The sequence below is a fragment of the Lampris incognitus genome, chromosome 2 (genome assembly GCF_029633865.1).
Source record: "Lampris incognitus isolate fLamInc1 chromosome 2, fLamInc1.hap2, whole genome shotgun sequence".
Lineage (NCBI taxonomy): Eukaryota > Metazoa > Chordata > Actinopteri > Lampriformes > Lampridae > Lampris > Lampris incognitus.
In genome coordinates, this window is record NC_079212.1 from 96869925 (window position 1) to 96882771 (window position 12847).

A 12847-nucleotide genomic window follows, 5' to 3' on the forward strand; every position below is an offset into this window, starting at 1 on the left:
TGATTAGCTGTATGCAAATGAGCATGTGATCTGAGGAAAGTTTTAACTAATTGGGGAGCTCTTAAAAGCAGATGAATATAAAAACTGAATTCTACCTTTCATACTTGTTTTTCTATTTTCAGTAGAAATAGACAGCACGAAATGCATGACAACTAAAGTAATGAGCGATCTCGGAAAATATTAGTGTTTAAATTTTGGTCCGACTTTAACATGTAACTCTTGTGTGGATTTATTGTTTTGTAAAACCTCAAGGCTCAGCCACACAAAAATAAAGACCACTTATCTTGAGCTCCTCAGCTAAGCTAGTCGCCACAGGTTTCAGTGTGCTCCCTCATTACCAGCAGAAGGAGGCGAGAAGGTCGTTGTGAACACTGATAGTTCTGTTTCATTTCTACATCCACCCTGCCCGCTTGCCCAACCTCACTCAGGGGTATTTTGGTGATGCCTGGAATGTGTTCGACGCCCTGGTTGTGATTGGGAGCATAGTAGACATTGTACTCAGTGAGATCGATGTAAGTAGTCCCAGACCAGTACCTCTGACCTCTCTGATCTCTCTGACCTCTCTCTCTCTTTGTGTTCTGGACACCTTGGGGTGATGTGACACGTTTCCCCCAGCAGGACTCAAACGCCCCCTACAGCTTGTGTGCTGCTTGATAATCTCTCTGATCTCTTGCAATCTAATGATCTTCTCTTTATTTCCCTTCTTTGCCCTCCCCGATCCTGCCATTCCATCAAACCTCTATGCTTTTTCTCTTGTTCTCTTTATTTTTTTCCTCTTCCCTGGTGGTCTGTTTTATTTTCTTGCTCTCACTCTCTCTCTCGCTCTCTCTCTCTCTCTCTCTGTGTCTCTCTCTCACTCTCTCTCTCTGTCTCTCTTGCTCTCTCGCTCTCTCTCACTCTCTCTCGCTCTGTGTCTCTCTTGCTCTCTCGCTCTCTCTTGCTCTCTCTCGCTCTCTCTCTCTGTCTCTCTCTCTCTCTCCGTCTCTCTTGCTCTCTTGCTCTCTGTCTCTTTTGCTCTTTCTCTTGTTCTGTCTCTCTCGTTCTCTCTGTCTGTCTGTCTTGCTCTCTCTCTCCCTCTGTCTCTCTTGCTTTCTCTCTGTGTCTCTCTTTCTCTCTCTCTGTGTCTCTCTTGCTCTTTCTCTGTGTGTGTGTCTCTCTCTGTCTCTCTGTGTGTCTCTTTGTCAACACTCCCTCTCATTCCCATCGTTACCCTTACATGTGGCTTGCGTTAACAGCACTATTTCACTGACGCTTGGAACACATTTGATGCCTTAATTGTTGTTGGTAGTGTCGTCGATATCGCTATCACTGAAGTGAATGTAAGTATCCCTCTTTCTGCCTCCCATGTGGAACTGAAGCATTACAATAAAAGCCATATGGCTGCTCACGGCACGCCTCGCTGTATTCAGGCAGCAATCTGTCTCTTTCATGGTTGAGGGGGTTTCAAATTAGCACCCTCATCCGATATGTTGCAACGCCCCCCTCAGGATGTCATCACCCTGCTGACCCTTCACGTGACATCTCACACAGTAAAACTCACTACAGCGGAAACACAGGTGTAGTTTGCCAAGTCAAGTTGAATGTCATTGGCTTTTACTGCAAAGCTTCGGTTTTACCTGTGTCTGTGTACAGTGGTGTTGTTCAAAGTGGTCTGACTGGTGTGTTAACACAATAGCCTCTCTTGCAGGGACGTTACAGCTTCTGTCTAACTGTGAATGATGTACTGTTTCTCAACAACATGTCACTCGTTTGAGTTCTGATGTGATGGTGAAAATGGGTTCCTAAAGACATGGCTCTGGGCATGTCTTTGGGAACCAAAGCACTTGGGTTAGAGCAGTTTTGATGTGTTGCTATGTCTCGACTGGTTGTCTAATTCTCACTCTTGTCCATTTTGTTTCCGTAGAAACTTGTAGAGGCAAGTATGACAACGACTCAAATGTCTTCTATGTGTAATCTGTTTTGATAACAACTTTATCTTTGGGGACCCCTTTTACAGTTGATAAGCAAATGGGAACCAAATTAGTCATCTAATGTTTTATTGACTTGGGCAGAAAAAAAAATGTGTCATTTTTACATGGACTGAACTTTAATCAGGACGTTATTTTGGCATTGATCAAATCAGTTGGTGGTTTTCAGAAATTCATGTCAAGAGTCGATAAAAAGGTGGATGACTAGTAATACTCTTCTCTCTACTACCATGTGGCCTGGGTGGATTGTGTTTTGTACAAATAACACCTCAAAACAAAGAGCGAAGGTATACAATCTGCTCCGCTGCGCCGAGCTCTGTGGTGACCTATTGACATAGTGCGGCTGAGAGAGCAGTGTTTCACCACGTTTCCCGAAGGGGTAGTCGTGGTGGTGGTGATGATGGTGCAGATTGTAGGTGCAGTGTAGCAGAGAGTCTCACTGCTCAGCCGCCCCCCCCCCCCCCAGCCTTTCTGCGTGATCTAGTTTCTGAGCTGCAGTGCTGTTTTTCTGGAGTTACCACATTTCAGTGTTTTCTCTGTTTGTGCTCCAAAATGTGTGTCTGTGCATGAGTCTACATGAATAGGTCCTGAATTAATCCTCCCTGAAAACTATAATATAACAGTCCACACTACGTGTGTGTGTGTGTGTGTGTGTGTGTGTGTGTGTGTGTGTGTGTGTGTGTGTGTGTGTGTGTGTGAGTGCTTGCATGAATGTGTAGGGATATGTGAGTGTGACTGTGTATGTTGCGGCTGAATGTTTTACGATGACGTGATGTTGATTTCACAAGACCTCCTCAAAGTGGCTCTTGTGAGGCACACCTCACCCACCCATGACTGTTGTTTCTTGGTTTGCTGTCATCGCATGCGGCTGGTCCTCTTTTTGCCAAAGGCGTAAAACAAGTCCATCAGATATTATCATGTTATTCGATTTACTTCCATAACTGGGCTGCGATATATATATATATATATATATATATATATATATATATATATATATATATATATATATATATATTTCTTGCCGAATGCTTGCCTAGATAACCCATTTTATTCATGTGTTGCATGATGGTTTGGTTTGTCACCTGATCACCTTTCCAACCGCATGCATTGAAGTGTCAGGTGCTCGCCTCGCCCATTAACAATTACATGTCCCCCGCCTCTCACAGATGGCGCTTGGCCACCCGTTCCATTCTCCTCCGGTCAGTCTCCCCACCCCCCAATACTTTTGTGAAGTTTGTCGTCTCTCTTTGACACACTGCTTGACCTTTAACCTCCAGACAGAATGGCCCTGGAGCTCAGAGCTTGGACATGTCCAGCCTACACAACATTGAGGACAGATGTAGTCTCTGATGGGTACTAACCATTTGTGTATTGGAAACAACTCAAAATGGTCCTTTTCTTGTTTTTGTTTTTTTTGTTTTTTTTACATTCCTTAAAGTTGTGCAGCCCGCTGCGGATTAGCATGCACTTGATGTGAGATATTAGCAATAGTTTATGCTGAGCCAATCAAGAGACGTAAAACCGAAGCAGGTTGACAATCACACATTTATCAGCGTTAGCTTCATTAAAAATGACCAGGGTTTTGATTATAAGGTCTTGAGCTAAAAGAAGCAGGGAACCTATTCATTCACAATGTGGTTAAGGGGTAATATTCTGTAAACTTAAACGCCGTCAGTGGCAGGGATGATACTGTAAAGGGATCATGTTGGTCAGTGATGTCAGTATCATCCCCGCTGGTGGTGCTTTAGTGGAGCTGAGTCTGAGGTTCTTTGATGTTCTTGTGTTTGTGTCCCTGTGAGTGATTGTCTTTGTGCTCTGTTCTGTCTTCCTGTAGTGAGCTCTTAAAGCTCAAAATGGAGCTCATGTGTAGAGGTGTGTAGACTCCAGTCAGGTGCATGACCGGTTCTGCAATACCTTATCGTTTCTTTTTCTTTTTCACCCTTTCTCCACTTATATCTCTCTTGGGTTTGTTTTTTCCTCGTTCAGTGTATCTCAGTCTATTCCTGTTTTACATTTTAATCTTGGTTCCTGTATCCGTCTCTTGCTCTTCTTCTCTTTCCTTCGATCATTCATCTTTTTATTTTGCATTGGACTGAAAGAGCACCTGCCTGTGGCAGCTTTGTAGCAGGGCACTGTCGGCATGCATTGGGTTGCTGCGACGTTCAGTTCACCACGACTCCCCTCTCATTGAACTGTCTTGCGCGCGTGTGTGTGTATGTGTGTGTGTGCAGTGCTTGTCCGCAACTTGGCAATGCTCGACGCATGCTCCATCAGTGCTGTGGCCAGGGTTTACCCTAAAGAACCTCCTCAAGCTGATTCTACATTCTATTATTTCTGCTCATTCTGCCCTTCATAATGACAGTGTGTGAAATACCGTAAGCAGTGATTTGTATGAAGCCATATCTGTCTGGAGTACCTCTCAGTTTTCCGTGCTCTTGCCCTCCGCTGACAAACAAGCTACACATTCACTGTGGAGTTGATCTTGCACTTTTGCTGTGAAATCATACATCTTTACAATGCACGTTCAACACGTCCTTCGCTGTGATGGATATTATATTGACGACATAAATACTCTGTGTTTATAGTATCTTACCTGGAAACCATAATTACGACATAATGTCAGGGCGTCATTCATATTTTCTATCAATTTCATCAAATCAAATGGTAATTGTGTGTGAGTGAGAATCTATGCAAGAGTCAGGGTAGTTTACGTGCCTTTATTACGATTATCTCATTTGGTAAACAAGCATGTACTGTTTTCAGCCACTGACAAACCCGACTTTTAAACACATAAATATATTCACTGCAACTCAAAAGAGTGAGATTTTCCTTATCTTGTTGGCGATTCCTCATCAGGACTTGTGGTCTATCCATGGTTGTACAGTCATTTGTTGTGAGGCAAAAATGATCGATAAATCTGCACAATCTATGTTAGTAGCCATAAGTTGATGTATCTTCGGCCTATATAGTGAAGCAGCGGAGAATTAAAGGATGAGCTGCACAGCTGGGCTGTGTGCCAATAACTAGCATTATTACAGCGCTTTGACCATGACATGAATTCATTGTTTATGTTGATCCATTAGCTTTCATTAAAAATGCCATTAGAGCCCCAATCACTTCAAACATGTGATATGAGCCATTAAAATCAGTCATGTCAGCCATTACATGGGGGAGCGATAAAGTTGTGTCTCAGTCTTAAATGTCGATTAGTTATTAAGTAAATTCCATGTTGTTTGTCAGTCTTATATGCAATTGTAAGTTCCCACGTAGGAATTTTGTTAAACATTTTGTTAAGCTGTTTTGTGGCAGTCTTAAATGTGTAAAGCATCAAGAAGTCTTCTGTCTGTCCTTATTCTAAGTGTACTCAGGCTGTTGATGAATGTCTGTCTTTGATGTCCTAGTGCAATGCTACATAGTGTTGTCCTGTCAGCTTGACGCTATCTGTGATGAGCCTAGTGACTTAGTTCTGTCTTCAGTCTTGAATGGCGTGTCCTGGTATAGTCTGATGAAGCCTCTTGAAATGTGTGTTTGACCCGACATGTGGGAGACGTGTGGGTTGTGGTAACGTTGTATGAGTCATTAATACAGGTCTTTGATTTTAAAGCCAACGGAGATTCCTCAGGTGGATGAGCTGGGGGTAAGATGCTCCGCCCCCCCCCCCCTCAGGGCCATGCCCATCTTTAGATCCGCATTCCTTTCTTTCTTATTTTTCTCTTTTCGACAACACTGTCTGTGATCAAGTATATTGCTTAGTTCAGTTTCATTTCAGTCTTCATGGCAAGGTTTCCATTCTATGTATTTTGATTTTCAACATTCATTTTCAGGTGTTTGTTCGTTTGTTTGTTTTTCATATATCCTCAAGAATTTGCTGTTCATTTTCCTTACTGTTTAGAAGTTATTTCTAAGGAGAATGTGTCACTCAAACGTGACGGTGTGTGTCCTGTTGGGTTGGAGTGGCCTTGGCGTGCTCCTCACGTTTGTACTGTTGACACCGCTACATGGTCTCTGCCACCACCCTTGCGTGGGGCAGGGACCCATGGATGACCCCTGGGATCAGGTCACCCAGCTTTGACCTATGAACCTCCTGGCTGACCTTTTAGGGTTGGTCCCACTGTGACTCCGCATGCAGTGACTCTGGACTGAGGGTGCCATGCTTGTGCAGATGTGTCCTGTCAAGTATGGCAAGGTTTTTTCCAGCATGCTTGCCTCCTTGCTTCCTCCCCTATAGGTCTGTATAGTGGCAGGGCTCCTGGCAGTGCTTTAGACACAGGCCCACAGAAACATAGTTGCTGAATCTGCACTGCATGAATGACTGATCTCACTCTTGATTTGAATCTTAAATCAAGGCCCATGTATGCGCTGTAGAGCAGTGGTTCACAACCAGGTCCTTGGGTACCAACAGTGCTACATGTTACATGTTATCTATACTGCCTGGCAGGTCATTACACTCAGCTGTTGTTCCAGTTATTCCAGCCAATTAGTCAGGAAGGTTTTAGACCTGGAACAAAAAGTGAATGTTATGAGATACCTGGCAGAATAGAAAACCAGCTGTGCTGATTTTACCTGAGGACCTGATTTAGAGCCACTGTGGTAGAGAATTACTGTGCTTTGAACCTTAGCCAGAAAATCATGGATGCCACTTGGCAAGTAAACAAAGTGTACTTAAAATCCATAACTAAGTTTGTTCTAGCCCCTAACAAAGAAGTGAAAATGTGGTACTGGTTTTGCAGACCATATGATTTGTTGCAATCTGGTCTGAACTTAGACTCCCATCCATTAAAGCACTGCTAGGTACTCTGTGGGCAGTATACACCTTACTGTTCTTCCTGTCTCTGACTCTGCACTCTTTCCTGACAGAACACTGAGGACAGTGCTCGCATCTCCATCACGTTCTTTCGTCTGTTTCGAGTGATGCGATTGGTCAAGCTGCTCAGCAGAGGGGAGGGCATTCGCACCTTGCTATGGACATTTATCAAATCCTTCCAGGTGGGGTCTGACACTATTGACAGATCATTTACTTAAGGTAACATTGAAGTCACTAATGCATTCATCTGAATCTTTAGCTATCTTAATTTCTCTGTTTTGTCCCTAGGCCCTACCTTATGTTGCCCTTCTGATAGCCATGCTGTTTTTCATCTATGCTGTTATTGGCATGCAGGTCAGTAAACAATCCTTTTTAGAAAATGTTTCTCCACTCACTCTTACCTTGGTAGCTGTTGCAGGTTCATCCATCTGGACAATATTCCTCTTTCAGGTGTTTGGTAAAATTGCCATGGTGGATGGCACTCACATCAACAGAAACAACAACTTCCAGACCTTTCCTCAGGCTGTGCTGCTTCTCTTCAGGTCTGTGGGGGTTTAGGGGTCAGAGGAAATTAATGTAGTGTTTCACTGTCTGTTGAGTCTAGATTGAAGAGATTGTTTCTGGACTGTCAGGTCTGAGGTACTGAACGCTTTTAAATGTGTTTTTCGAACTAAACTTAACAGGACATTTCTTACCAAATCTATAAAAATTGGCATTACATGGGTTTAAAATGGCTCAACACACAATCTACTGTTTTAAATCAGCCCTGAACCTTGCTGACTAAGAAGAGTTGACCAGTTGGGACTTATCCACGTCATGCAATTAAAAAAAAAACAAAAAACAAAAAAAATCGTTTTCAAACCTGACACAGCAAAAAATTCCTCAGTACATCTAACTGCTTTAGTCACCTCATGTCTATTAAACAGAAATATTGTCGTATCACCATCCAGTTAAGATAGTTTAAATTCTCTATTTAAGGTCATAATATCTTGGAACTGACCTATTTTTAATATGTACGGCCATATTTCTCCCTCCCCACCTTTTCGGGGGGGACGGGGAACTGAGGGGAAATAGCGTGATCCTCCCACACACTATGTCCCCCTGGCGAAACTCCTCACTGTCAGGTGAAAAGAAGGCGCTGGCGACTCCACATGTATCAGAGGAGACGTGGTAGTCTGCAGCTCTCTCCGGATTGGCAGAGGGTGTGGTGAAGCGACCGGGACAGCTCGGAAGAGTGGGGTAATTGGCCAAGTACAATTGGGGAGAAAATGGGGGGGGGGGGATCCGAATAAATAAATAAAAATGTGATCTTATCATTATTTTCAATTTGCACTGTGGTTCAGACTTGTGCTTTTGACGCACCAGAAGTACCACAGACAACTGGCTCAGTCAGGCTGGGGTGCAAAGCGGAGCTGGGCTCGCACTGCAGCTGGGGAAGGAGTCACCCACCTGTCTCCGCCACCAGAAAGCACGGTGCACAGCCCATCTCGTGGGGCGCCCCTCTGTCTGCAATGCATCTGTGTCATGGCAGTCGGGGTGTCTTTGCGGGGTGGTGGTTGATGCCGTGCCGGTGGAGGGGACCGGATACGGCGGCAACTCTTGACGCGAGCCAGGCCCTTCTCGCAGATCTCCCCAGCTACTCCTGCCTCATACATCCACGCCCCCACCCACCCCCTCCCTCAGCCCCTCCCCATCACCCTTCTCAGCCCCTTGCCCACTTCTTAGCATTTTTCAAAATTACGCAGCAGGTGGATTTAGGCTCAGATCTGGGGGGGAAGTTACACTTTAACTCATCCTGCCATAGGTGTGCCACTGGTGAGGCGTGGCAAGAGATCATGTTGGCATGTATGCCAGGGAAACTGTGTGACCCAGAATCAGACTACAGCCCTGGAGAGGAGATGACTTGTGGAAGTGGATTTGCCATCATCTACTTCATCAGCTTCTACATGCTTTGCGCCTTCCTGGTACAGTATGCAACATACTTAAGTGACATAGCGTCATTGCCTGCACTTGTTCTCCAGCATGTTTTTACCAAGGTGATGTTAACATCGATAAGCAAATTTGTGACAATCAAGTGTACGACACTTCACTTCTCAGTACCCTCTGGGGACAGCTATACCATTAAACTGCTTCATTTACCGAGCCTGAGAAAACATTTGGCCACTAATCCCATCTGTTGTGTATTGATCTGTAGTAAAAGTAATAGGAACTGTGAAAAGTTGGAGGAAATCTTGGCTCACAATTTACTATGTTGTCTGGTAAAGATTTGTGTGATAATGTGCTTTCCATGTGAGTTTTAGAGTAATTTTTAACCTGCTAACTGTAGCTTGCAGTACAGGGAATGCACCATAGGGCATTGAACAATCTTGATATGCTATCATACACGCAATCCTTTAGTACTTTGTTTCCACAGAAATACAGATATAAATGGGCACGGCAGCAACATACTCACAATGAATGACATTCTTTGTGTTTTTCCAGATTATCAATTTGTTTGTGGCCGTCATCATGGACAATTTTGACTATCTAACACGTGACTGGTCTATTCTTGGTCCACACCACTTAGATGAATTCAAGAGAATCTGGTCAGAGTATGACCCAGAGGCAAAGTATGCACTTTATCATGTCATCAGGGTTTCACATTTGTAGTTGTGTACAATTCTGTACCCTTTTTCGAATAAATAAATTGATAAATGACCTTCTCCACACTACCCATTTCTGATACAGGGGGAGGATTAAACATCTAGATGTTGTGACCCTGCTCCGCCGCATTCAACCTCCTCTCGGCTTCGGCAAACTTTGCCCTCATAGAGTGGCCTGCAAGGTTTTCTCTTCTCTTTTCTTTTCTTCTCTTCTCTTCTCTTCTCTTCTCTTCTCTTCTCTTCTCTTCTCTTCTCTTCTCTTCTCTCTCATCTGCTCCTCTCCTCCCCACTCCTCTCTTCTTTTCTCTTTCCGTCTTGTCTTAGACACATGATATAGACATGATTATTTGCCTGGCCAGCTTTACCATTGTAACAGCTTGTGAATACCCCTCTTCTTTCAGAGACTGGTTGCCATGAACATGCCTCTGAACAGTGACGGCACGGTCATGTTCAACGCCACTCTGTTCGCGTTGGTGCGCACGGCCCTGAAGATCAAAACAGATGGTATGACACAATCACAAGTACTCCACATTGCATTGGTGCACCAAGCATGTTGTCCATTGTTCCTACCCCGCAGTCTATAAAAACAAGCGTATGTGAGTTGTTTCGTGCTATAAAAGAGGTATGCTAGTTACTCAGGGAGCCCCCCCCCCCTTACGTTGCAGGTAATCTAGAGCAGGCCAACGAGGAGCTTCGGGCGGTCATCAAGAAAATCTGGAAGAGGACCAGCATGAAACTGCTGGATCAAGTGGTTCCCCCTGCTGGTGGTTAGTGGAAGTGCCATCAGTGTCTCATGGCGACAACCCCATATGCCTCAAAGCCCCTCTTCACACGTTCACACACATCCACACAAACCTAACTGAATAAGCACGACATGACACACCTGATTCATATTTATATATATATATAAATGTCAGGTAAACAAGACACTGCCTTTTCATGAATACACTGCCAAATAAAAATTAGCTAACAACTCAAGCACAGATGTAGACCCGGTGCACACACCCTGACCCCCACACACCGATGTGTGTCCTGCTGTTTTCCGCTCTGCTCATGTTCTCCTGGATTCTCCCCAGCAGCCTGTTCTGTATCCATGTGTGTTTCATCCACACTCCTCCCTCCTGCCCTGGATGCTGGTGGAGACCACTGACTGTCTGCTGGGCTTTGGGCTTGCATGGCTGTGTGTGTGTGCACTGTGCAAGTGCATGATCTGTCTCTCTCACTAATCACACTATCTGTTTTTCTCTTCAACTCCAGCTCTCTGTATGTCTGTCTGCCTGCCTTTCACTCCTCTGTCTATCTTTCTCTCACTCCTTCTTTCTACATCTCTGTCCCACTCTGCTTTTAATCTCCTTTCCTTTTTGTCCCTCTATCCCTCTTTCTCTGTCTCTCGCTCTTTTTCTCTGTTGTTTTAATCTGTCCTTTTTCACTGCTTGAGCTTCCACAGCTTCTCTTTCCTGATACTGTATATCTGTGTATCCAAAACTCTCAAATACTTCAGAATATTCTGAAGCAGTTCTGTTTTAGGGTGGTGGCATGGAACTAGTGTTACCTCTCTCTCCGATCTCTGTCCCCAGCGTGCTTGTCCAAAGTGACTCAGACCCCTGCTTCAGAATGATTCTCACGCACGCACTCTTGCAAAAAATATATTTATATATATATGTACATAAATAAATTAGATTCAAAATACACACTGTACATGCAAACACATGCCCGCAGTATTAGGTTGTTGTGTAAATGGTCACTGTCTCACATACATTACATAATACACACACATAAGCACAAACTGAAATCATAGATAAATGTATGCTCAGATCTGCTTGCTTGCATGTGCTGAAGTAGTAAAGTAAGTAGTAGAGTAAAGTAAGTAGTAGAGTAAAGTAAATGGCTCCCTCGGATAATAGTTCTCAGAGAGAGTCTGGCCAAACACGCCTTTCTACCAGCAACAAAATATATAAATATGTAATCGGGTGACTTTACTTGAAACTGATGCACATCGACTCGGATAACAAAACAGCAGTAACTCACTTTTAAGTCTTTTCTAAATGTTAAATATTTTTGTTATAGAACCTCATCCCAATAGTAATAATACAACTGTAGATTAGATTGAAAAATTTATTTGTTAAAAAATTGTTTAATGACAGATTGAAACTTATCAATAGTTTGAGCCATGGGTCTAAAAGACAGCCTGACCCGTTGTGTGCCTTTTCTTCCCCATTTACATTTGCCCACCACTGGGGGGCAGTGGGGAGCTGCAGTAACGATGCTGTTCAGAAACGGGTCACAATGTAACAGAATTTGGAGATCTACATGATCGGGTTACACCATGAGTAACTGGAGACACAAGTCTGTAAAGTTGGTTGTCTTTTCACTTTGACTTACACAGAAAGGTTTCAGACGGTTTTGCTTGAGGTATTACTACGTTTGCCCTAAAGATGGATGTGTGTTATTTGGATTTAAAACAGTTTGCTCTGTACTGATGAGTGCATTGCGTTTGCTGTGAGAGACGTGAGTCGCCTGTCAGCGGAGCCTCAGTGTGTCGAAGACGTGGTGGGGTGGGGGTGGGGAGGTGGTTAAGGGGGAACAGGCTCTCTGTCCCAGCGTGCTGTGTGGTGGCCTGCTGACACAGGAAGCATTTGTGTGGTCTGTTCACTCAGATGATGAGGTAACCGTGGGGAAGTTCTATGCCACCTTCCTGATACAGGACTACTTTAGGAAATTCAAGAAACGTAAAGAGGAAGGCCTGGTGGGTGCGCACCCCTCCCAAAACAACACAGCCGTCGCTCTGCAGGTGAGCTTCACACTGTGTGTGTGTGTGTGTGTGTGTTTGTGTGTGTGTGTGTGTGTGTGTGTGCAGTATATGGACGTGTGTGCATGAATGTGAGGGAAATAGATAGGTGAGCTGGATGCGTGGAGTCGCGTGTGGAACAGAGGGGTTCTTGGTGGGTTTCATTTCAGAGTCGTCAAGTATGCTAATGTTGCGGTTTACGATTCAGCAGGTCATTCATGGTCAGAGATGTTGCCGTCAGTATTATTTTGTTCCTGCGCTGCATATTTTAATGAGTGTGCGTGATCTTACTCGTGTGTGTCAAGCGTGCCAATACGTCATATGTCGATGTTAAGTGTCTCCACTGCTGTTCATTATCTTCATCATCACATGGAGTTTTCATGTGTCACAACTCACTCATTAGCACGTGTAGTTCATAATGTCAAGCCTGGTTTCATAACCATTATATTTGTCTTTAGTTGCACGTGTCATTGTAGTCTAGTGGTTTTAGAGCTGGTCCTGGGATCACACCACCAGCACTGCTGGTTTTATATCCGTCCAAGTAATTAATTACATTCAGTTGTTGCGTCAGGTATTCCAGCCTCCAGTCAGGGAGATTTTAATGAAGAATGAGAGCTGCAATCTCTTCCATTATTCCTTCATTTGT

At 44.1% G+C, this 12847-nt stretch overlaps 1 protein-coding gene across 1 annotated transcript in view; it reads left to right on the plus strand.

Annotated features, from left to right (window-relative positions):
• The window catches only part of cacna1da (calcium channel, voltage-dependent, L type, alpha 1D subunit, a), an 87813-nt gene that overhangs the window by 67421 nt on the left and 7545 nt on the right, over positions 1 to 12847 (plus strand). Inside the window, exons 30-41 of the mRNA XM_056302150.1 lie at positions 1236 to 1319; positions 1904 to 1915; positions 5572 to 5604; positions 6825 to 6953; positions 7060 to 7125; positions 7222 to 7313; positions 8576 to 8735; positions 9253 to 9380; positions 9499 to 9595; positions 9815 to 9917; positions 10079 to 10180; positions 12071 to 12204. Coding sequence (XP_056158125.1) covers positions 1236 to 1319; positions 1904 to 1915; positions 5572 to 5604; positions 6825 to 6953; positions 7060 to 7125; positions 7222 to 7313; positions 8576 to 8735; positions 9253 to 9380; positions 9499 to 9595; positions 9815 to 9917; positions 10079 to 10180; positions 12071 to 12204 — 1140 coding nt within the window. The remainder of the gene's footprint in view (positions 1 to 1235; positions 1320 to 1903; positions 1916 to 5571; positions 5605 to 6824; positions 6954 to 7059; positions 7126 to 7221; positions 7314 to 8575; positions 8736 to 9252; positions 9381 to 9498; positions 9596 to 9814; positions 9918 to 10078; positions 10181 to 12070; positions 12205 to 12847) is intronic.